General features: G+C 43.5%; 1 protein-coding gene across 2 annotated transcripts in view; it reads right to left on the bottom strand.

Moving 5' to 3' along the window:
- Window positions 1–15,521: 15,521 nt before the first annotated feature.
- The window catches only part of GALNT8 (polypeptide N-acetylgalactosaminyltransferase 8), a 54,960-nt gene continuing 44,833 nt past the window's right edge, over window positions 15,522–25,648 (bottom strand). For both annotated transcript variants that reach the window (XM_004052530.5, XM_055357842.2), the window contains exon 11: window positions 15,522–18,945. In XM_004052530.5, coding sequence (XP_004052578.3) covers window positions 18,793–18,945 — 153 coding nt within the window. In that variant the 3' untranslated portion in view covers window positions 15,522–18,792. The remainder of the gene's footprint in view (window positions 18,946–25,648) is intronic.

Below are 25,648 nucleotides of genomic sequence, written 5' to 3'. Positions count from 1 at the left end.
ACTACATAGCCATCCTAGTGAGTATGAAGGTGGTATCCTACTGTAGTTTTGATTTGTATTTCCCTGATGATTAATGAATGTTGAGCATTTTTTCATATGTCTGTTGGCCATTTGGATATCTTCTTTTGAAAAATGTCTATTGAGATCCTTCGCTCATTTTTAAAGAGTTATTTATATATTCTAGATACGAGTCCCTAATCAGGTATATGATTTGCTGTATTTTCTCCCATTTGTGTTTTTTTTTTCTTTTATTAATAGACTTTATTTTTTTAGAGTAATTTTGGGTTTACAGAAAAATTGTGAATTGTCTTTTTGCTTTCTTGATAGTGTCATTTGAAGCACAAAAGCTTTTAAATTTGATGAAGTCTAATTTATCTATTTTTTCTGGTGTCGTAGATAAGAATCCATTGCCAAGTCCAAGGTCCCAAAGATAATGCCTATGTTTCTTTTGTCTGTTTGCTTGTTTGTTTTGTTTTGTTTTGTTTTTGAGATGGAGTCTCACTCTGTTGCCCATGCTGGAGTGCAGTGGAGCAATCTCATCTCACTGCAATCTCCACCTCCTAGATTCAGGTGATTCTCCTGCCTCAGCCTCCCAAGTAGCTGGGACTACAGGCATATGCCACTACACCTGGCTAATTTTCGTAATTTTTTTAGTAGAGATGGGGTTTTATCATGTTGGCCAGGCTGCTCTTGAACTCTTGACCTCGAGTGATCCACCTGCCTCGGCCTCCCAAAGTGCTGGGATTACAGGCGTGAGACACCTTGCCCAGTCATGCCTATGTTTCTTTTAAGAGTTTTATAGTTTCAGCCTTTACACCTAGGTCTTGGTTTAGCTTGAGTTTATTTTTATACATGGTATGATGTAGGGGTCTAACTGTGGCTATCCAGTTGCCCCAGCATATATATTTATTTTTTAATGTACGTATTTTCCTGCTTAGGCCATCAACTCCATGAGGACAGAAATTCTTCTCTGTTTTATTCACTGACGTGTCTATCATTAGCACCTAAAACATTGGCACATGGGGGCACTGCATATTTGTTGAATAAATGAGGAATAATTAACTCGATAAATGTTATTTATTGTGATTATCATTGGTTTACCCTTGCTTTCTCCTTCCTTCCTTCCTTCCTTCCTTCCTTCCTTCCTTCTTTCTTTCTCTTTCCTTCTTTCTTTCTTTCTTTCTCTCTTTCTTTCTTTCCTTTTGAGACAGGGTCTCTATCTGTTGTCCAGGCTGGAATGCAGTGGTGCAATCTCAGCTCACTGCAGCCTCAGCCTCCCAGGCTCAGGCAATCCTCCTGAGTAGCTGGGATTACAGGAGTGCGCAACACATCTGGCTAATTTTTGCATTTTTTTGTAGAGGCGGAGTTTCGTCGTGTTGCCCAGGCTGGTCTTGCACTCTGGGCTCAAGTGATTCTCCCACCTCGGCCTCTCAAAATGCTGGGATTACTGTAGGCATGAGCCACCATGCCCGGCTCATTATTTTACTCTTTCAACCCCTCTGGGCTTCAACCCTGCAGCTTAAAATTCCTATGACTAGGCCTGGTGTGGCGGCTGACGCCTATAATCCCAGCACTTCCGGAGGCGGAAGCAGGCAGATCACCTGAGGTCAGGAGTTCAAGAGTAGCTTGGTCAACATGGCGAAACCCCATCTCTACTAAAAATACAAAAAAATTAGCCAAGTGTGGTGGCACGTGCCTGTAATCCAAGCTACTCGGGAGGCTGAGGCAGGAGAATCGCTTGAACCCAGGAGGCAGAGGTTGCAGTGAGCCAAGATCATGCCACTGCATTGCAGCCTGGGCAACAGAGCGAGACTCCATCTCAAAAAAAAAAAAAAAAATTCCTAGGACTAACCAGTCTCTCCAATGCCTCCTACTGCCACCCTTGGTCCTGGCGTTTGGTTCTTTCTGGTTCTAACTCTGATCCTCCAACCAACCAAAAGGTCCACTCAGTCCTCCCACCTCCTATGTGAGCCTTCCAAGCTCTCTGTTCCCTCCCAGTTTCCTCTTCTCTCCTCTTCTCTTTCTGGAGCTTCTCACCCCCTAGCCATTCTAGCCTCTGCCCTCCAGGGACCACCCATCCTGCTCAATGAACAGTCACCCTTCTTAGTAGGCCCTTAGTGTTTGCCTAGAGTCTCACTTCCACGAGGTGCTCTCAGGTTTGCCTTAGAGATCCACACGAGACCCCTATGAGGCAAATCAAGCACTCAGTGTTCTCCCTATCTTACAAATGAGAGCCTGAGTCCCGAAGGGCTTGCTCAGGCTTCTTGCAGGTCCCACAGTTTGTTAGAGGTGGCATTATGCCTAGGACCCAGGTCTTCTGACTCCAGGTCGAGACAACTCCTATGAGCAAAGAGATTTTTGCTTGCATGAGGACAACTCTACCAGACTCTCTGAAATGCCTTCCCAAATTTCTAGTCATCTCCTTGGTCAAAAGAAGCATTTTTTTTACAACACCAGTTAACTTTTAACAAATGATTGCTGTGTGCCGGATCCTGTGCTGTTTTACGTACATTATTCTTCTAATCCTCACTGATCTCCAAAGTTCAGAGAAGCTAATGAACTTCTAAAAAATCATGAAGCTAGCAAATGGCAGAGTTGGAATTCAAGCCCAGGTTTTTAACAACCAAACATTACAACTCCCTCCCATAAGGAAATTCACCTTAATAGGTTCCATTTTACACAAGGAAAAGCAAAACTAGCTTAAAGAAAAAAACATCTACAGAGTTCTTCTTTGCCCCTAATGGTGAAGATGGCTCTGCACTAGTCCTTATCCTCCTCGTTTCTGAAACAGGGACCCTAAGCAGCTCCAGGTACTGAGTCCTGAGTCCTGAGTCTTCTGCACTCAGCTGCATGCCTCCCTTCTTCAACCTATTCCTCCTCCCCCTTTTCTCTAGCTCCTGCACCAGGCCCCAGTCTCCAACCTCCCCTTCCCCTCCCACCCACCCCAAGACCAGGCCCCTTTTTGTTTTTATGTTCTCTTTCTGAATCAGAGAAAATCTGCAGCCTTCCCTTCCCCAAGTAGAGCCAGACTAGCCTGTGGCTGGATAAAAGCTCTGAGTCGTGAGCCACAGTCATTATTTTACTTTAACTTGTCATGTCCCTTCTTCCAAATGATCCCTGTTCATCACTCTCTGCAGCCTGCCCCTCAGCCTGCACACATGTGGCAGCGGCTCTCCTCTGAACCATTCTTGGACATCTTCAGAGAAGGACCCGCCTCCTAGGCCACCATTAGAGCCCCCTCCCCACCAGCCCCCGGCCTTCTAATCGCAGAGTTCATTACAAAGCCTGTTGCAGCTCTCAACAACTGGGCGCTTAATGGAGATGGATCTGTCCCCCGGGATGGCTCTAAAAGCAGCACACAACAGTTAATAGTTTCTTCCTGCTGTTTTTTCCAAGGCAGGGATTGAACTGGTGAAAGGGAAAAGAAATCATCTCCTTAATATATCTTTGGAAAGTAAATACTTGTTCAAATAAAATAAAATCATCATCCCTGGAACATGCAGGAAGGGAGGCAGAATTTCCTCCATTCCTATTTAGGACCTTATCACCTGGGGTATGGACGGGGACAGGGAAGGCCAAGTAGATTGAGAAGCCTGAGGACCCAAACATTTGGGGTAGGCAAAAACTTACTTGATTATAAAACATTGGCATTAGCAGTCCCCCTACTCTCTGTTCTATTGATTTGCATACTCAGTTGCACAAGCACGTGAATTAGTCTGGGCCTTTCTCTAAGGCCAAATTCTACTTAATGCTCTTTTAGGGGACCTATCTTGCCCTACTTATTTCTCTAAATTATCTTGTCTGATTTAATTCACCCCTCTTCCCCTTTTATCAGTCCTGATTCCACTCCCATTATAATCCTCAATGCAAGGGGGAATTAGTGTGCACAAGTTGGGGATGGCAGAGGGAGGAGGGAAGCAATTAGGAAAAGCAGCAGCAGAGGAGGATAAGCAAGGCAGAGGACCTACCGGCAGAGCTGGGAGGCAGCGATGCATCTGTCAGACAGAGCTTTTTCCAAGGGTGCCAAGGGCTAATGGACTATATTTTCTTTTGAAGTATTTTTTACTGATACTAATGGGCTATTTCTTACTGAGTACTTTTTCCTGATACACTCTAAAAGGAAACATTGAAGAGAACTGCTCTCACAACCCACAATTTCCATTTCCTCCCTGAAGCATTTGTTGTTCTCTGAGGCACTCTTTGCAAGGCACACACACACAAACACACACACACACAACACATGAAATACTTATGGCATACTAGGCGCTGCTCTAAGTTAGCACCTACTTATCTAATTTAATTCTAAAAACAATTTTATTTTTATAGTTGGAGAGTTGGCCAGACTGACCAGTTTTTCTGTAAACCATTTCCTTTTCTTCCTGGACACATAGCTGGACTACATTTCCCAGCTGCCCTTGCAATTAGGTGCAGTCATGTGAGTGAGTTCTGCACAGTGGATTGAGAGCAAAAGGGATGCGGGTCATTCTTGAGCTGGCCCATAAAACTACACAAACTTTAATATTATCCCTCCATTCCTCATCGTTTGGACAAATGAGGAGGGCTCTGGGGACTGCGTCGGCTGAGGGGTTGAGAGAGCCACAGGCGGAGGGATCCCGAGTCTCTGAGCCATAGTTGGAGAAGAGCTATGCAGAAGAACCACCTGACCAGGGACACCCACCTTGGATTGTCACATCAGCAAGACATACATTTTTATTTTGTTAAACTCCTAAAATTTTGGTTACGGTAGTCAGCCTACCCTGACTATTACAACCCCCATTCTCTAGACTATGAAATTGAGACTCAAAGAATTTCTATGACTGCCCCTAAGGTCAAATAGCTATTAAATGGCAGAGCTGGGATTCACAGCCAGATTTTCTGGCTAAAACCATTGCTTTTGCCACCATACCACAGCTGTTTCATAATCGCTTCTGCTATTGCTTTCAAGGAAGCAAAAAATCTGCTGAGACACGCAGTCATTTTATACAAATGCATTTACAGTTCATTGAGGCTGTCCTAATTAGTACCTTAATGAAGATGGCCCTGGGGGAAAAGAGACCTAAAGGAGGGAGGTAATCAGGGCCAGATCCTGGACGTAATGTGGGAAGAGATGCTGCAAAGTCACCTTGAAGGACCTCAAAGCAGCCTTAGCCAACAGGGGCAATACAGGCTTAGGGAGATTGGCAGCAAGGGTAAAAAATGGGTATACTGTGTTCACATTAGAAAAAGATAGACTGAGTATCTCTTCTGGCAGGAAGAAAGTCATGAAAATGCAATAAAGAATCTTTGGAAAGCCATTATGCACAGCCAGCACACTAGCCCACCATCACTCCTCTGTTAGAAATCCTTGTCATTTCCCAGTGGCTATAGCATAAAATCCACCTCCTTAACTTGCAAACAAGGTTAATCATGATCTTCTACTCTTACCTATCGAGTTTCAACTCCTTCTTAAGGAGGGCAGAGGTAGAGTAGGAAAAGAGTACGTTATGCTCCAGCAATTTGAACTATCTTAAGTCCCAGAGCACACCATGCTGTCCAGGTCTTTGCAAATACTGTTCCCTCTGCATAGCCCTCCATCCCCGGTCCCAGCCTCCATAAAGATGAGGTCAGGTGCCATCCCATTCTCTGGTCTGGGTTTGATGCCTCTCCTCAGTACCCCCATGGTCTCCTCTGCACATCTACATTATATTGCTGGTCAAACGCATTGCAATTGTTCATTCTCACCTCCTACCAGACTATGTACTGTGCATCCTTCATATCCCAGCACTTCACAAGCACATGGAACACAGTGGGAGCTCAATAAATGCTATATAGGTGTGTGGCTAGATGGTTGAATAAACAGAATCCTGAAGAAAAATTACTTGGCACTGTGATAGGTAATGGGCTCTCCCAAAAACGTCCACATATTTCTCCCTGGAACTAGAATGTGTTAAATGTAAAAAGGGAATTAAGGTTGCTAACCAGCTGATCTTAAGATAGGGAGATGACCCTGGATTATCCAGATGGCCGCAAGGTACTCACAGTAATTCATAAAAGACGGAAAAGGGAGGCCAAACAGTCAGTGTCAGAATGATGACATGTAAGAAAGATTTGACAAGCCACTACTGACTTTAAAGATGGAAGAAGACCGCAAGCACAGGAAGGCAGGCAGCCTCTGTAGGCGGGAAAAGGCAAGAACAAAATGAAACAACGCAAATTCTCTCCCAGGCCTTCCAGAAAGGTGTCAGCCCTGCATGCCAAGAAGTTTCAAAAGAGAAAACCACTAGTCATTCGTCCACATTAATTGGACATCTATGTGCAGAGAGCTGTGCTAGGGCCTGCAGGCATATAGAGCTGTATCAGAACAAATCCTGACCTTGAGTTCTATCCTTCCAGGAAGTCTGGGGTCTGGAGGGGTGCAGCAGGTAATGACCTGAAACTAAAAGATATGAGAAAGCACGGAAAGAGGGAGGGAGGGAAATGTAGGAAAGAACTGTAATTTGAACATGTGGCTGAGCAGGTGTGTCTCTTGACAAACACAAGCACATGGAAACACTGAAGTAGGCCACTTGCCACGTGACAGCAACAGGGGCCTCCGAAGGCAACCATCCTGTGTGGGCTCCAGATCAGGCTGTCCCAGGAAACCAGAACTCACTACATATGGAAAAGAGCTTCCCAGTGACAAATCTACAGAAGACAAGGGAATGAGACTTAAAGCATGCTAAATCCAGAAGTCACTCTTGTCATTATACAGATGTCATTACACAGATGAAAGAATCAACACATGGAGAGAGGAAACTACCTTTGTTTTGAAGCCAGTCTTCACACAACCGCACATCCTCAGCCCTTGACACAATCTCTATGGTAGTAGTCATTACAGGTGTCATAGCTAGTGTGTGTGGCCGCCTAATTCCCATTGTACTATCCATTTCTTGAGGCAGGGGATAATCTCACCTGCTTTTTAAAATTCTCTTGAACAGTGATTAATGCATGGTAATTAAAAAATAAATATTTGTTGAATAAATGAATGTAAGATCCAGAGAGGGAAAATCAAATAACAAGAGAATTTTCAAATCATGGTACCAGGTGAGGCCGGAGACTAGGGAATTAGGGTAACCAAGGGTTAAGGCATAAGCAAAAGAACAGCAGGTGAAGCCAGTTCTAAGCAAGATTAGGCAACACACAGGCCACATCCTCACTCCTGTGATATCAAGGCAGAAGTCTCCACTTCAGCCTCTGATTGGTCGGGGGCCAATCCTTCATAGGGTGTAACTGATTTGGAAGCCTCTACAGGGCACCTGGAGTGTTACCCAAATTCTTTACCCTAAACAACACTGTAATCAGGGCTCTTGAGCCGCTTTCTTGAGCCTGCTCCCACTCTGTGGAGTGTACTTTCGCTTCAATAAATCTGTGCTTTTTTGTTGCTTCTTTCATTGCTTCGTTCTTTTGGTGCTTTGTGCATTTTATTCAATTCTTTGCTCAATGTACCAAGAACCTGGAAAACTCACAATCAAGACTTTCCATCCAGTAACATAGGAAAAAGGGATTAGTAGTGATTTTTCTTCAATAAATATTTATTACTTTATCATCTAAGATAAAGTTATGTTTATTTTTTTATTTTTTTAAAGACAGGGTCTTGTCATGTTGCCCAGGCTGGTCTTGAACTGCTGGGCTCAAGCAATCCACTGGCTTCAGCCTCCCAAAGTGCTGGGATTACAGGCGTGAGCCACCATGCCCAGCAAAGAAAGATATGTTTTAATGAAAGTGATTGAAAGGTATGTTTTTCTGTTTCTTTCAAAGCATATGTTTTTCTATTCTGCAACACTCCTGGAAAACCCATGTTGTAGTCCTCATTTAGGTGCTTACCAGTTGTGTGACCTTGGACTGAAATTAATCACTGAGAGCCTTAGTTTCCTCATCAGGAAAGTGCAAACAATGAGACCTATTTTGTTAGATTGTCTGAAGGATGAAAAATAGCATTTGCACAGCCCCCCAATACCCAGCACATAGTAGATGTTCAATAAATGATAACTCTTATGAGCCTCCCCCTAGGCCGGGATACTTCCCTTTGTACTCAGCTAGGAAACTTTTAACTCCATAATAACAGAGAAGCTCCAGCCTTCCAGGTTCCCTCCCGTTCTACCCTACGTGAGCAGAACTCTTTTCTTCTAATATGCTTCCATCTACCTTCTTTATCAGATCAGCTGATCCCTCTGCTGTGCTGAGAAGGTGAGGGCAAGCTCTGCTCCACACAGAACCCGGCCTTAAAGGTATTCACCCACACCATTGCTCTGCAGAGTTATCCTCTAAATTCCATACTAGAAACTTTTATCTTTCGGCAGGTGACTTGTCTATATCCATAAATATGGACTAGTGAATAATGTTGGATTTCTAAAAAAAAATACTAAATTGAAAAATCAGACTGGGCACGAGTCATGCCTGTAATCCCAGCACTTTGGAAGGCCAGGGTGGGAAAATTGCTTGAGGCCAGAAGTTTGAGACCAGCCTGGGCAACACAGCAAGACCCTGCCTCTACGAAAATTTTAAAAAATAAAAAAATTAGCTGAATGTGGTGGCACATGTCTGCAGTCTCAGCTACTCAGGAGGCTGAGGCAGGAGTTTGAGGTTACAGTGAGCCAGTGAGCTATGATTGTGTCACTGCACTCCACCCCGGGTGGCAGACTGAGACCCTGTTCCAAAAAAAAAAAAAAGGCCGGGCGCTGTGGCTCACGCCTATGGTCCCAGCACTTTGGGAGGCTGAGGCGGGCGGATCACGAGGTCAGGAGATCAAGACCATCCTGGCTAACACGGTGAAACTCCATCTCTGCCAAAAACATACAAAAAATTAGCCAGGCGTGGTGGTGGGTGCCTGTAGTCCCAGCTATTCGGGAGGCTGAGGCAGGAGAATGGCGTGAACCTGGGAGGCAGAGCTTGCAGTGAGCTGAGATCACGTCACTGCACTCCAGCCTGGGCCACAGAGCGAGACTCCTTCTCAAAAAAAAAAAAAAAGCTATAACAGCATATATAAAGGATGGTCCTAATTTCATGAAATACATAAATATGTTCAGACACATAGGTTCAAATAAAAAATATGAAAGTGAACAGAATTTAGTATTATTACATCCAAGCAGTAAGATTATGCATGGTTTTACTTATTTATTTTGTGTTTATGTGTTTTGGAAATTTCTACAATACAATGAATGTGGGGTTACTTTTACAGTGAGAAAGAAAACAAGTATTATTCATTCATTTGTTTCTGTACGCACTTCTTAGGGAGAAGGCAGAATGGAAAACACTTCCATTGGCTGCTGTGTTTACCCATATGCCCCACAGGGTCCCTGTCCTAGGATTCACCCTCTGTCTTCTTTGCTCTTTCATTCCATCCAGGCAAATTCATTTTGGGCTCCCTTTGCTCCCAGTTCCACATCTCTATTTGCTCATAGCCGCATCCCCGGAACAGCTCAGGCCTCTCGAACAGGCGGTGTCCACTTTTCACTCACCTCCTTAAACCCCCTCAATGGGAGTCTTCTCCACATCTCCTGCCACCCCTTCCAGCCCCATCCTTGATTCCCAGGGGTCCTGCTTTCTTTTATGTATCATTCAACTTGATTCTGCCAAGTGTCAGATGAGAAAGAATGAAAATTAGGACTGTAGGTGGGAAGAAGGGAAAAAAAGAAAGAAACCCATAAAATTCAAAGGAAGCACGACTAAATTGGTGGAACTTTGGTATATTTAGGCCAGGCATCCAGCACCTATAAAGTCTCGAAAGACAACAGAAAGGAGTTCACAGCGTCTTTTTTTTTTTTTCTCTTTTCTTTGACCCTGGTAGTAGGAGGCAGGTGACTGTGTGTCTGAAAGAGAGTAAACAGGATGCTCCTTGTGTAAGGACACCTACTTTCCAAGGACAAACACCACCACAAGGTCCCCTCCAGACAGGAGGGAGAACACCTAGCCTCCAGGCAAGCAAAAATTCCTCTTTCCTGTCTCCAAAGCCACACCTGCGGAGAGCGTATTTACTTTGGTCTTTCATATTATCTGACTCATGGGTTTAATTAAACTTTCTATCTGGCTATGTGTCTTTTACTACACTTGAAAAAAAAAATCCCAGCTGTGGCTTTAGAACTGATTTGCACACCCAGTCCAGAGGCTCATTTATAATCACAAATATCAGATGTCTGATGACAGAGTTAAAGGTATTACTGATTAGAATAACGTTATAAGAGAATCTCTGTTCCTCTACAAAGTTTTCTTTTTTTAAACTTGGGATGTTTGTCTCTCTTCTTGTTGCTATTTCAGGGAAAAGAACTGCCAAATGGAGTTTTTCCATCTTTGACTTAAAAAGGGGTGTGGGGGGGTAGAAGCTCGTCCTTGTTATAACACGAGTGCCAACAGTTGGCCTGGAATCAGTGTTCACAGCCAGATTTTCAAATTCCAGTAACCAGGAGTCTGTAATGAAAAGACACCCACAAATGCCTCTCTCTGAGGCCTCTGGCCAGGAGGCGTGGGGACCTTTGATCCTGTCTGGAGCCAAGAGACCCTAAGGATGGAGTGAGGACAGGCAGAATGCTGCCAAGAACTCTGCTGGGTGTGCTTTCCCAAAGCACGTCTGAGGTAAAGTCTGTCTGTCCCTGGATTTGCCAGACCACTCCACACCAGGGCCAAAGGCGAGCTGGATTACAGAACAGGGACCTGTTTGTTGTACCACATTGCTTTCAGGGAGCAACTGGCCAGCAAGTCTATTTGCCCAACCTCAGCCACCCCGCCACAGGCATCTTGGCTGCTCTCTGAAGAACCTCCCTTCCTTGCCTTTTGGGTGGAAGTGGCCCTGAATTGCTGTTATTTTTCCAAACTCCTCTGTGCATAAACAAGATGTTTGGAAAAGCTCAGATGGCCACGGATCTGCTGTGTTGGCCACTGACTGTCACTTGCAGGGCAGCACTGGACAGCATCAGCAGATGTGCTTCTGCCTGGCTCTAGACCTTGCCTCAACCACCAAATCCCACCCCTACCTCCACCCCACCACCTCTCCCTCTCTTTTTAAGAGAACTTGGCTACAGGGAGTTCAGACTGGTAGGGGTGAGGTAGATGAGATGCCTTCAGTAATTTTAAGGGTGTTTCTTATCAGAGATGTAAGGAATCCTCCCTGTTCCCAAAGGGTTCAAGGAAGAAAGGGGGAATCCCATAGGTGGGAATCTGCCTCTCCTGACAGAGCTCTTCTCAAGATCCTAAGAGCTGGGGTAGGCTCCAAAGAAGAACCCTATATGGGAAATTGTCTGTCCATGATTAAAGGTCCCCTGGGCAAAGTATTTCTGAGTAAAGACCCCCTGTTGCTTCCTCTGACTGAACACAAAGATGCACACGAGCAGATTAGCCCACAGATCAGTGGGCAGCCAGGGCCGGCTCCGCGGGAGCTAGGTGCATCCTGCACACAAAAGCCCTCCCATCTGAGGGTGAGCAGAGGCGAGGAGAGCCTCCGGAACCCTGCTGCAGGGAAGAGAATGAGAGTAGCAGCAGCCACAGGCTCTTTTCCTGCCTCACTCAGCCACCGCTGGCCTGCCAATCCCCAGGCTTAGCTACAGACATGTTTACACTGATCCACTGCCTGCCATCGCCAGAGGTTCTCATGGCTGTCCAGGGCCCCTGAGCCCACTGCAGCGGCTACTGGAGGCAAGTGTGGCTCCTGCCTACACTATCCCTTTCCTCACTCATAAGCCCTGCTGTCCACTGACCCTGTGGCAGCTGCACCTCCAGCCACATCCATCCCATAGTGTCCTTCATCCACCGAACTGTCTTTGCTGTTGCCACCCCTGTGGCCCCAAGCCAGTGCTTTCCTGCCCCCTCAGTCCACCTCCACTGTTCCCTATGCCATGCTGGGGAACTCATGAGCGAGCGTTCTAGGCCAGGAAGGCAAACAAGGCCAGGCAGGTAGCCAGTCCCCAGGACAGCAGTCTGCCCAGGACCAGAGTTCCAGCCCTCTCTTTCGTGTGTGACCTAGCGTCTGGCTCCAGCTGGACAAGAGCAGCCCACATGAAAATGACAGAGCCCCAGGTTTTCAAAGCAGAGCACAACAGAGCATTTGTGCCTAGAGCACCTGCACTGCACGATCCATGGCACCTATCCCATATCTGGGACCAAACTCTAAGGAAAGAGTTCCAGTAGACAGGGAAGGGACCCCATGATAAAGGTTGGGGCTGGGGGCTTCAGGAAGAAAGGGGTTCCACAGGTTATGATGCTAGAGTTGGAGATACTCTTGGATTCCTTTTGTTGTCATTGTTACTGCCATCTGCTTTCTTAGATTTCCTCTTTCCCCAGGGATCAGAGGAAGCTGGGAGGAACATGTTGCTCCACTCCATCTTGAGTGAACTCCATCTTCAACAGAACTCTCCTGCCCTGGAGAGAAGCTCTTGAAGATCATAAAGTCACTGGACTAATTGTTGGAGATTGTCACTGTGGTGACTGTGACCCAGGGAGGGCCCACTAGACACTGCGCCTGGGCTGCTGTCTACCCAGCCCTGCCTCTCACAGCCAAGCACCGCACATACACACACAGGCATGAGAAGGTCACAAAGGCTGCAGGGAAACTAATTGTTTCAAAAGCATTTTGAAACACTTGGCTTATTAAGAAATGTTTTCCATTTTTTATTAAAGTACCTAAAAGCACCATATTTTTATTAAAAAATACCTGAAAGATTCGTGTTTAATTGTTTAATGGTGAACCCAGAGCAGTAAATTGAAGGAGACCGCCTGGTAGGTTTAAGCAATGTTAGGGTAGGATTTTCAACAATTCCCAACAGATAGTATCTTTGGGGCTCAGGAATAAAAAAATTAAAACTTTCAGGAATTCTCCAAATCATAAGTTTCTCTTTAAGTATTTCTAAAATTAATTATACTCTTTACTCATTGTTTTGGATATCTAAAAGTTAGTTCATAAATAAGAAATATTAAGTTCAATAACATTTATGAAAACTATGGTCTGTAGCAAATATTCAAACTCTGGGACATTCCAGCAAACATTATTGTGTATATTCAGATAAAGTAACATTCAGGTACCCTAGTAAGGCTAGCAGCACTAGATAGACTCACAGGTTGAAACTGCCAGTTTAAGAACATATTTCGCTTCCAAAACTTGATATTTCTTACAATATCCTTCATAAGATTTGTATGAATATTTGCATAAAATATACCATGCATAAAAAATACTAATATGTATTTTGTTTGCAACAATTACTCAACATTACAAGCAGACAAATCACAAACACATTTATAACATGGCTATTGCTACATATAAGGATGTTAAACTGATTAGATCATGACTGCTTTTCTTTTTCTTTGCACTCCTGTCCTGGTTTTCAAAAATATCAACCTTAATCTTGGACTGTGTCTGTGTTTTCTGCTCTTGCGTTTCATTGGACATCAATGGTTTCATCAAACCAGTAACAGCTCTATGTCGCTTGCAAAACTTTAATTCTCACTGGAGAATTATAAAGCTCTTTTCTGTTTTCCTCATTTTTCAACTGATTTTTCTTTGAATTTGAGATTTGGAAAAAGCAGAATTTCCTGAGCAATGCTAGGAAGGGATTCCCATATGGAAAACCCGGTCAAGATCCACTGCAGACCCATCAGGAAGGCCCACAAGCAGGCTCTCTGGAAAGCAGAGTAGAGAGCTTGATGAGGGGGGAATAGCTGGGGCTCGGGGGCTCCAGGACAAAGTCCTTGTGACAACAGTAAAGCACAAGCCCATTTTCATCAATTTAGTCTCAGCTAGAAAATGCCCTGGAAGCAGAACCACCAGCCTCACTCAGCAGTTAATGAAGAACCTTCAAAGAGTGAAAGAAGGTTGACAACTTACTTTGAAAGGACAAGTCCTGACTTAGCTTTTGTGACTTGTAAGACAGAGAAGGAAAATACTAACATTAGGGAATGTTGACATATCTGGTTTCATTAGTTAAAGTTAAAACTATACCTACTTCTTATTTTGTTATACAAAGTTGAGTTTCTTCCTGGCTTTTTTTTTTTTTTTTTCCTATGGAAGCCAAAGAGCTTTCTGGTGATATTGACAGATTTGGTTTTTATAGTTCCAACGAGATGGTAGATTTGGAATCTTGAGACATAAAATGTTTGTGGGAAAAAATTGTGTTTGTTAAAATTATAACTTCAAGGCATGAGCAGTTGATTTTACCCTTTAATCCTAGTGATAATTAACTCAACCTGACATTACAGACCTCACTCTATTTCATTTAATCTTTATAAAAGGACTTCACAAATTTCTTTAAATTTAGAAAATTAGCTAAAAGGACATTTCCTATTGTTAAAATGTATTACATGTAAAATAAGGGAACTCTGTAAGAGATTAACTTTAAAATTCTAGAATGTCAATGCATTATGGCATGGCTCACAGCTCTGTACCCTTTAGGTCTTACACAGATGAGGAAGTTGCTCCCTCTGAAGAGAGAATCGGGATGCTCAAGCCTCATGTAGGTGATGCTTAGGGCCTGGAGAAGAGAAACAACCAGGCACATGATGGCAGTGACCCCTGAGTCTCCAGGCCCTGCTTCCTTTGGAAAAGTGCCAGAATCCTAGGGAAGCAGAGGCTGCAACAAAGAGCGGGATAGATCCAAGCTGCATTCCTGGGATTTGTTTGAAGTCTGGCATTGTAGGGAGAAGAACAAGCAAAGCTGCCTTGTAATTTTAGTTTTGGATAGGTGGAATGACAAGAGGAACAAGCCTGTTACTTTAGGGCCAACAAGAGAGGAGCATTTTGTAACAGTAAACTGTGGTTCTTTAAGGCTGCTCTAGTGTGGCTTATTCCCATAAGGGGATAAATTGGGTACGGCCATCTGGAAATTGAGAGGTAGTGTGGGATGGGGGGAAAATGGCCACTTGCAAGATGCCCCAGAGATTTGCACTTTCTGAGCCAAAGAAAGGGAATGAATGACGGGTCCACAGTTCCAGATATCCAGCTCCTAGAATCAAACAGACTTCTCTGTTGGAGTTTTGGTGACCTTTCATACTCCAGGGTCATCGACTAGTTTACTCGTCATATTAACTGTTGTTTACAAGGTAACACTGACCTACAGGAGAGCTCCAATGTTCCCAAAAATCAGAGAGAGAGGGGTCAATAAATAATTAACTTGGTTGCCAAGGGAACAGCTTCCTGAGTGGACTGAAGACAGCCGCTGAGACAACCTTCACGTGTCCTGGCCATTGAAGGTTGCAAGTAGACAGTGACCAGATACGCATAATTCCATGTACATCTTAGGACAAGGAATGAATAGGTGGTTTTAGGGCCAAGGAAGCAAATCAATACCTTCTTTGTCATAACTAGCAGGCTACCCTCGAGAACAGAGCTGCTGGCGGAAGCTCAGGACCTCTGGGAAGCTGGGGAGCCTAAGCAGCTTTCTGTATCCTCACTGTAAGTGTGAGAGAATCACAGATTTCCCTCAAAGAATAAAGTACACCAAACTTGAATTAAGCTGCTATTGCTTATCATTGCAGTTAAAAGGGAAGAGATTTTTAGTGTCTATCTAGATAGGTGTTGAGTTTGTTTAATTTTTTTTATTTTTAAAGAATTTCAGATGTACAGAAAAGTTGCAAACATAGTACAAAGAATTCTTGTAAACAAACCCTTTACTGTTCATCCAGATTCACTTTTCCACATTTGCTTGATCATTCCCAGTTTCATCTGTCTATCTATCTATCTATCTATCTCCATCCAGCCACTCCTCCATCAAATCTGTCTACTGCTCCATCCATCCATCCATCCATCCATCATCTATCTATATAAAATCTCAGAGCTAATGTCCCTTCCCCTCAACTCCATCCAGTGACTATTTTGTAAAATAAAGAACATTCTCTTATATAGCCAGAGTACAATGATCAAAATCAGGATACAATGCTATTATCTAATCAACAAACCTTCTTCAACTTTCACCTATTGTCTACTGCTGTCCTTTACAATCAAAGGGGGAAAAAGCCCTCAGGTCCAGGATCTAATCCAGGATCACACATTACATTTAGTTATCTCGTTAGTCTCCTTGAATCTTAAACACTTCCTCAGTCTTGTCTTCCATGAGTTGATATTTTTGAAGCATACAGACCATTTCTTTTGAAGAATGTCCCTCAATTTGGGTTTGATTGATGTTTCCTCAAGATTATAGGTTCAGGTTCTGTATTTTGGCAGGAAAACCATAGAAGTGATATTGTTTTCTTCTTGCATTATATCAGGAGGCCCATGATATCCGTTTATCCGACAACTGATGATGTTAACGCCAATCACTCAATTAAAATTACCGTTATTTATTTTAATACTCAAATTGTCCCAGATTTGGCCAGTGGAAGCCCCTTCAACCCGACCATTGTGGTCTGTGACAGGTCCCCATAATTTTCTGAGCAGTTTATAACTTTCTAAAATAGAAAGATATCCCAGCCCCAGCCCTAAAATTAGCTATTTCTCCAAAGTCTTGTAATTCCTTTCACTGGAAAATATTTAGAAACAAGATCTGCGTGCTGCATGTTAGGTGTGATCAATGTGTGTGTGCATGAGTGAGTGTGTATGTGTTCATTTACAATATGGAAATATAGTTAGGTTCACTTATTTTTGTTTATACTCCATTTTGGGTTTCTATCTTTATTGATTTTATATATTTATATTTTAAGCATTTGAAACATAACACGGTTCTAGAAGTCAAAATTATAGAAAATACACAGTTAGAGAAATGTCACTCTCCCCACATCCCTTCTATCCCGCTCCTATTCCCAATTTTTTCTGCCCTATTTCCAACCACCACCACCTATTGTAACCAATCTCATTATTTTCTTATTTATTCTTCTTATGTTTTACTTTGCAGAAATGAACAGATGCAGGTATATTTTTCTCTTATTTCTTACCTAAAAGGTACATAGTATAGATACTATTTTTCTTTTCCCACTTAACAAAAGATACTGGAAATCGCCCCATATCAGTTCAGAGAAAGAGTTTTGTTCTTTATCATAGCTGCATAGTACTCCATTATATGGAGGTATTCAATTATTCTCTGATGTTCAGCCACATCTTTTTTTTTCAACATTTCGCAGTTACAATGAATACTGCAGAGTCACTTTGTGTGTAAGTATTTTCTTATTTTTAAGGTAAATCTCTAGAGGTGGAATTACTGGCACAAATAGAAAATGTACATACAGTTTCTTTAGATATTGCTAAATATCCCCAGTTTGCCTTATGTATAAGATTGCCTGTTTCCCACAGCCCTTCCAAAAGAATGTGCTGTCTTACTTTTTAATTTTTACCAATTTAAGTGAAAAGTATCTCAATACAGTTTTAATTTGCATTTCTCTAACTACGAATGAGGTTAAACATCTTTTCATATGTTTAAGGGTATTGTGTCTTTTATCCAACTTTCTACTGGGTACATGCTTTTTCAAAACTTTGCTGTGAACTGCATTTTCCCTTCAATTTGCCAGGCAGAAGCTAGAAATTATACATTTGCTTAACATTCATCTTGTCCCTTGATTTTTTCATAATAAAATCGTATCTGCAGTAGTTTTAATTCTTGATATGGCAGTGTTCAAAGTGAAATTTTAATCAAGCTATTTATAACCTGTACGCTTTTAAAAGTTCATTTTTATAAGTTTTAATTGATTAAATTCTGTACCAAATTATCACTGTCCTGCTTGCCTAAGGCCTAAAGAAAACCTAATGATTCCCCAAATCATTTCCAAGCAGCCCTGACACGGGACTAAAAGAGAAAAGTGGCCCTCTGAAGAAGGGGTTCTGGGAGCACATGCTTGAAGGGTAATCCCACAACACACCACACGCACAGGACCATCCTACCTCCTCTCCCACCATGGTGCCCGGTCCCACCAGCCTCCAAGACCTTGCCAAAAATTGGCAGGCCGAGATACATCTTCCCAACTCACCAACTAGCAGAAAATATTTATCCAGTGGGCAGCCATAGAATCCCTGGTTTTAAGATTTTGCCTGCAATCTCTTCTTTGCCCCCAACAAGCGATGCCCCTCTGATTCAAGCCTCATCTTCTCCATAATTTGCAAGAGTAGGAGGGGGGAATAGGTAATTAAGTCATTAAATGTTATGACCTACTAAGAGAAAGGCTCCGATGGCCCTGGATTTTCTTGCCCTTCTCAACACACTGTCCGCTGGACAGCTGTGATGAGTCGAGGTGTCTTCTCTCCTCCCCTCAGCCTCCAGAATCTCTTTGGTGTGGGAGAGACTGATCATCCAAATAAAACTGCCATGGAAGGATGAATGGAGGAATGTTTAAAAGTCACTTATCTATGTTCTGCATCTCTCAGGACAGTCCAGGCAGGAGGGAGAATTAGTGCTACCTGAAGAGGTGTCATGCTGCCCGCCTGAGGAGGGCCCAGCCTCTCACGTGCAATGGCCCCCGGCAGCCTGGGGAGTCCCCAAGCAGATGAGCTGGGGAGGAGGTGTGGGGCAGATGGCGACAGTAGCTGTCGGGAAGGAAGGCTAAACATCGTGGGCAGAAGTCAAAGATAAACTTCCATCCTCCTCCTTCTCATCCCACGTAACAGCCAAAAGATGCTGGTTATTTCAAGGAGTTTCCAAGAATGGCATTTGATATATATCACGACCTTCCCAGGGAAGCTGGGGACGAGGCATCAGAGCTTCCTCTCCTCTCTCCAACAGAGACACCCCGGCACACGCACAGGCCCCACCTGAAGTCGCCATAAACAGACATACACATGCTTTCTTTCTCATTGAGAAAGAAGCTGGGAGTGTTAGGAGTAGAAGCCATTCCACTTGCAAGAATTGATGACCCAGATCCAGCGCCATCTGAGGATCACTGGCTGTTGGTCTGACCCCAGTCTCTGACAGTGTGCTGGATTTCCCACACTTGCGTGGTACAGGTCTGGAGCACAAGCACATGGCTACCCGAAACATCCTTCTTCATCTCCAGACACCGCTTGGTATCCCTGTTTATGACAGCTCCTCCCTGGAGGGGAAGAGAGACAGAGCCAAGGTGCTGAAATGCCTCAGTAATTCATCATCTCTTCTAGCCCTGCTCTCCCTGCTGTGCTCAGCCACATTCTTGAGGGACCCCTCAGTGCTCCACAAATCATCCAGGGAAGAAAGGGAAGCAGAATGTAGGATGAGATCACCCCGTGCTTCCTCTACCAGCCCCATGGCAAACTGACCAACCAGGCGATGTTGCGCTGGCTTCGTGTGATGCCCTCAGCCTCTCCTGAGATGGAAGCATTGGGTCAGTACTGACTACCATGGAACGAAGGCATCTGTGAGAACCGTGGGCCTTCTCAACTTGGCCCTCCTCTCCGCGTCCTCACCCCTGACCCCATGAGACCCATCAGGGTCACCTTCACCTTGTGCTTCTCTCCCTCTTCAGGGAAACTGTGTTGTGGGCCTGGAGCAGGAGCTACATTCAGGAATCTCAGCCTCTGAGGCAGCTTCCCGCCTCTCCTATGGAGGGGACGTCGCCAAGGTTTATAACTGGGAACATGATAGGCTTTAGTGCTACAAAGTCAGGGCTGAATCCTTGCTCTACCACATACGAACCGTGTGGGCTTGGGCAAATTACCTAATCTCTCCAAGTCTCAATGCCAATCTCATCTATAAAATGGGTTTAGAGTTAATATTAAGGTTAAAATTAGGATTAATATTGATGGACCATCTTGGGCCTGACACATGAAACATGCAACAAATCTTAGTTCATCTCTGCCACTCCCTCACTCTAATAGGAGGAGAAAGGAAGGGCCATCCTTCTCTTTGATCCTATGTGATTCCCACAACCTCCCTGAGCTTCTTCCCCCTTATCTTCATATCTCAGCAACTGACACTCCTGCCATCTGTCCAAACTACCGTCTCTCCTGGTCCTGCCCTCTGCTCCCGGCCCTCTATCTCCCACGTCCCTCTCCACCCTTTGCAGGACTCACATGATCTACATTACTGCCTGGGTCAGGCTCTTTCCTTTTTATGCCCTGCACTCTGCTATCATCCTCAGGGTGCATAACATTCATTCTGATGGCTAGTGAGAAACCCTGACCTCACTGTTCCCCTTCAGACAAACTGCCACCAAGTTCTTGAACACCAAGTGGGACTGACTGCAGCTGTAACATCTCCAAATTTCTGCTTCCTCTCTCACCATCACCTCCCTGCCTCTCATCTCTTCCAATCACAAACTGCCTCCAACAGCCCTTGCTCCCCCAAAATTTGCCTGTCCCTGGACTCCCCCCAGCCCCAACCACCCTTTCCTCCTCTGAGCACCCATCCAGCATTGGCCATTCAGGGCAACGCTTCCGATTCTGGAACTTCTCCTCCACCACTGCCACCACTCCTCTCTGCTTCCAGACCACAGAGTGCTTGTGGACAGGGTCTGCCAACTGAGCAGGCCTGGCTCATAAACCTGCCCACAGCAGCCTGGCCCCAGGGCTCAGCTTACTCCTCAGGGTTCCTCTTCCAGGCCTCCTCAGCATGCTCTGTCTGTCAGCCCCCACCTGGCACTCACTTTAACTAAATGTCAAGAACACCACACTCCTATTCAATCTTCCCGTCCCCTGCAAGCCATCAGCGATCCTGAGGACACAGTCTCACAGATGATCTCAAAAGAGTGGCCCCATGCCCGCCTCACCCGCCAGCAGCCCCCCTCTGTTCCCTGAGCCCCAGCCATCCTCGATGCTAGAGAAACACTATTCCTAACATCCATCTTTTATTTCTCCCTCTTTGCAGATTCCTTTTCTACTGCCTTTAAACATGTCCAAATGTCACGATATTAGAAGGACAAAATAAACCCAGACCTTAACTCTACTATCCCTTTCAACAAACATTCAGTTTCTCTCCCTTTCAGAATCAAATTCCCAAGCAACGAGGCAATAGCACACCGTGGTTAAGATTCCGTGTTTGAGTGCTGGGCATTTACTACACTGTGTAGCCCTCAGCAAATAATTGGACTCCTCAGTGCCCCAGTTACTTCATGGGTGAGATGGAGCTAGTGATCACACTTCTCTTATAAGACTTATGTTTTATAAGAACTAAATGAGATAATGTTTAACCCAATGCATGGTGCAAATATGTATTCAATAACTCTTGGTCACAATAATTTATTGTGACCTTTTAGACAAAGTCAGTGGTCTGTTTTCTATTTCCACTCAACTTCCACGTGACATGAGCTTTGACAGTGTTCCACACATCCTCTAGTTTCTTTCAAATTGTGTTCATCTGGATCTTACACATTTTTGTTTTGGGTTTGATTTTTTTTGTTGTTTGTTTGTTTTGTTTTTGCTTTTTTTTTTTCTTTTGAGACAGAGTCTTGCTCTGTTGTCCAGGATAGAGTGCAGTGGCATGATCTTGGCTCATTGCAACCTCCACCTCCCGGGTTCAGGTAATTCTCCTGCCTCAGCCTCCCAGGTGGTTGGGATTACAGGCGCCCACCACCACGACCAGCTAATTTTTGTATTTTTAGTAGAGACAGGATTTCACCATGTTGGCCAGGCTGGTCTCAAACTCCTGACCTCAGTTCATGGTCTGCCCGCCTCGGCCTCCCAAAGTGCTGGGGTTATAGGCATGAGCCACCGTGCCCAGCCATTTTGGTTTTTATTTTGGGGTGCTGCGTGTCAGAGTTTTTAAAAGGATTTTTCTTTTTGTTTCTTTTTCACTTTTACAAAAGTAATAGATGCTTCTTTTTTAACTTGGAAAACATTTTTAAAGTATATAAAATACTTTAAAATAAATGGTCAGGGCTCAGGGCACATGGGCTGCTGGCAGGTGAGGCAGGCATGGAGCAGCTCCTCTGAGATCATCCATGAGGTCATGTCCTCAGGATCGCTGATGGCTTTCAGGGGAGGGGATGATTGACTAGAAGTGTATTTATAGAAAATATATTTTAAAATATTTTATATATAAAGTATATAAAAGCACTCATAACAAGATAATATTGTATATGTGGTCTTTACATCTTGCTTCTTTATATAAATTTAACATTCTATATACATCTTTTCCAATTTTATTAATTTTTTGAAATAGATTTCTTGAGAACATCATTTGAATGGCTATATAATATTCAGTTCAAGAGATGAGCAAAACCTCCCCTACTGTTGGACATTTAATTTTTCCTTGTGTTTCACTGTGATAAGTATTAAGATATTTTCTACATTAATCCTGGCCTATGTTCTGTACTATTCTTTAAGTAAAGATATTGTCCTAAAAAAGAATCAGTGCCTTAAAAAGGGTTGTAGTTAGTTTGGGTTCTGAGGAGTGTCTGGTTTTCCTACACGTGGGCAAGTTGCTTCTGGAGCCGTGCCAGTCTCCATGCTCACCAGTGGTGTGTGGGAGCACTCCCTCCCCACTTCCTCTTTCCCCACACTTCCAACCCCTCACCACGAGTGCTCTTCTCCTCCTCACTATTCCTCACTACTCCTCACAGAGACCCTCTTTGTATTGTGAGCTGTTGCTTCACCCCGAAGATGGATGACCTTCTCCAAATGCCCCCTTATTTCAGTGGCATCACTATCTTAACGCTGTGCTCCTCAACTTAAAGTCCATGTGTCTGACTAGCCCTTCTCTTCTTGAACTGGGTCCCCGCCCCATCTCTGGCTCTCTTGTGAGTCACAAGGGTCATAGCCTCCTCTGATACACCCAAAACACAGAATCATGAAATCAAAGAAAACGAAGGGATGATCTAGTCTCATCTCCCTCTCAATTTTGGAAAATTTCTTTGGTAACTTTTTAGTAAATTAATTTGTAAGTTGTGTCTACAAAGTAAAGTGAGAACCAGAAGAGCCCAACATTCAATCAAGTATCATTTTTCATATCTGAAAGAATTGTAGACCTAAGAGGTAAGATGGATGGAGAAGGATTAGATGGAGTGAACCCACTCAACACTAACTTAATATTAGGTAACACACCAGAAATTACATGATCACCTCCCTTTTCAATTTTTGTGGTTCTTGACATAGTGGCCATAGAAATGGACCCAGCCTGTATGTTAGAATGGTTGGCAGAATTTCCCTGGATGTTCTGCCTTCCAGATCTCACAGCCAACCCAAATCTCTTTTCTGTCAGTAGCCTCAGTCAGCTGAGAAGGCGATCATCCAAAATTTTCTTGGCAAGGCAACCTTCAAAATGTTTGGAATGCATAATTATTTATTTAGTAATGGTAGGCTGTTATCATGAAAAGAAAAAAACACAAAAAAAGATATGAAAAATGAGAATAAAATTTTATCTAAAAATATTATTTCTTTAGAATACATTGTATCTTTAATTCTTACGAGGTTTAGGATAAAGTATAGCTATTAAGGGAATCAAATACATAGTACTTGCCAAAGATTCTGTGTATATTTACTATTTTTAAGTACTTGTATCTAAGAAAATTGGCATCTTACAGATTAATCTTGTGATAGCAATTTTAAAATGTGTATTTGAGTAATTAAATTGGTGACTCGATGGTGAAATTTTACTGACTTTATAAACACTTCTGAAACATTTAAGAGAACTTAAGAACTGAAAAATTTAAAGTCAGGTAATTGAAGTTCTTAAGAAACGAAATTTAACATATTAAATTTGTAAATACAGCTCATCATGTTTAATGGAATTTAATTTATTAAATTAAAAAATCTTCTTTAAAGGGGATTGTCAAAACTTGTTAGGCTTATAGATAAAATAATAAAATTTGTAAGCTGAAATTAAAAGCTTAAAGAAAAACCATGATTCTTTGAACACTCCTTTGCACCAAGTACCATGCTAAATGCTTTACACACACTATCTCATTAAATGTTTTAATTTATAACTTGAATACAATGAATATTAATTTTTTAAAACAAAGTAAACTTGTTGTAGTTTTCTTCACACGAACAAAAAAGATATGATTAAGGACATCAAAAACTCATATTTAGCACCCTAGGCCTGCTAGATGCTCAGACATGCTGTGCTTGGTGACTGCCATTGACAGAGAACTCACCACTATGCTCAGCAGCCTATTCTGTAGGAAACCTGAAGCTGTAAGGCCTTTAGTAAGTCCTCCCCTTGCTCCTACATTAAGTCAAAATCTGCCTCCTTAATCTTTATCTGTGGGTCTCAGTTCTGCCCTCCTGCAACATTAAACAAATCTGCTCCCTCTTCCTCACAAAGACAGAATCACCTTTTCTCTATCCATAAGCCTAACAAGCCTTTCAAGCTAATATCTCCAGGCCTGCCAATCTTCCATTTGCTCTGCAACCATTTGTTGAGTGCCTGCCATGTTCTAGGGGTTGTGCCAGATCCTAGAGAAAAAACAGCAAACTCCAGGACCTGCCCTCCAGCTCACAGCCAAATGATGAAAAGAAAAAAGTGAGCAGACAATTGCAAGAGATGGTGAGACCAGGGCTACAAAAGTACCCCTGAGAGCACCTAGAGGAACCACCCAACCGACTCCTCTGGGGTCACGGAAAGCTTCCCAAGGGAGATGATGTCTAAGGCCAGGGGAACACTTTGTAATTGGCCTGGTGAAGAAGCGGGAGGAGAGGGAATAATACCTGCAGAAAGGCCTAAGTTCAGAGGGAACCTGGATTTTCATTGAATTACATGTAGTTCCATAGAATTGGAGCTTAAAGTGAGACATCAGAGACTGAGAAGACATTACCCTCCTCCTTCTAATTGATATTGTCTAGTTCAGGGAAGCTTAATCTAGGATGCAAAAAACCTCTGAAACTGTAAGCAAATCTTGCACATAGGTTCATATGTATGTTTTCCTGGAGAGAGACTCCATAGCTAGCAATGAATTCTCAAAGGGGTCATTAACTTTGAAAAGTTAGAAACTGTTGAACTAGATTATCCGTGTGGCACCTGAACCAAGCATAGTACCGCATTCAGAGACACAGTCAGAGACAGAGCAGTAGCTCCCTCCAGGAGGTACTGCCCCTTCCTAACGAATTGGCCCAAGAGTGCAGAAGCTTTTGGAGCAAGCCCATCCATTATAAATTCCCCACAGACTGTTGTCAGCCAAGACCCTCGCGTGATCATCACATGAATTCTGCCATATTCCCTCCACCCTGTCCTTGGTCATTTGATATTGAAGTTAAAGGCAGAGCTTCTACATTAGCCTCTGTCAGATTTCAGCGTAGTATTCCACACCCTCTGATAATCATTAATAATAAATGGATCACAATGGCTAATGCGTATTGAACACTCTTCTGCTCCAGGCACCACGTGAAATGCTTTACACACGCTATCTCATTTAATCCTCCCAAAAGTCGCATACAGAAGATATTATCATCTCCATCATTTTATAATGAGGAAACTGAGCTTCAGAGAGGGTAAGGAAATTGCTATACTGAGCTAGGACTTGTGCCCAAACTCTCAACTGTTCAGCTACAACAGACTCCAATATTTCTTCTCCTTAACCACCCTGCCTTAGTCAAGAGACTCAGTGTTTCTTACCAGTTCCCTGTTTCCAATCTTTTCCCTACACAGGGCCACAAAAAGTAATTCTCCTAAAACACTATCAAATCAAATCTGAACCTTTCATATACCTATCCTTTAAAAAACACGTAACTCGCTGGGCGCAGTGGCTCACGCCTGTAATCCCAGCGCTTTGGGAGGCTGAGTTGGGCGGATCACGAAGTCGGGAATTCAAGACCAGCCATGGTGAAACCCCGTCTCTACCAAAAACACAAAAATTAACTGGGCATGGTGGTATGTGCCTGTAATCC

This window comes from Gorilla gorilla, chromosome 10, assembly GCF_029281585.2.
Source record: "Gorilla gorilla gorilla isolate KB3781 chromosome 10, NHGRI_mGorGor1-v2.1_pri, whole genome shotgun sequence".
In the NCBI taxonomy this organism is placed as follows: Eukaryota; Metazoa; Chordata; class Mammalia; order Primates; family Hominidae; genus Gorilla; species Gorilla gorilla.
This window is presented reverse-complemented; position numbering and strand designations above follow the sequence as displayed.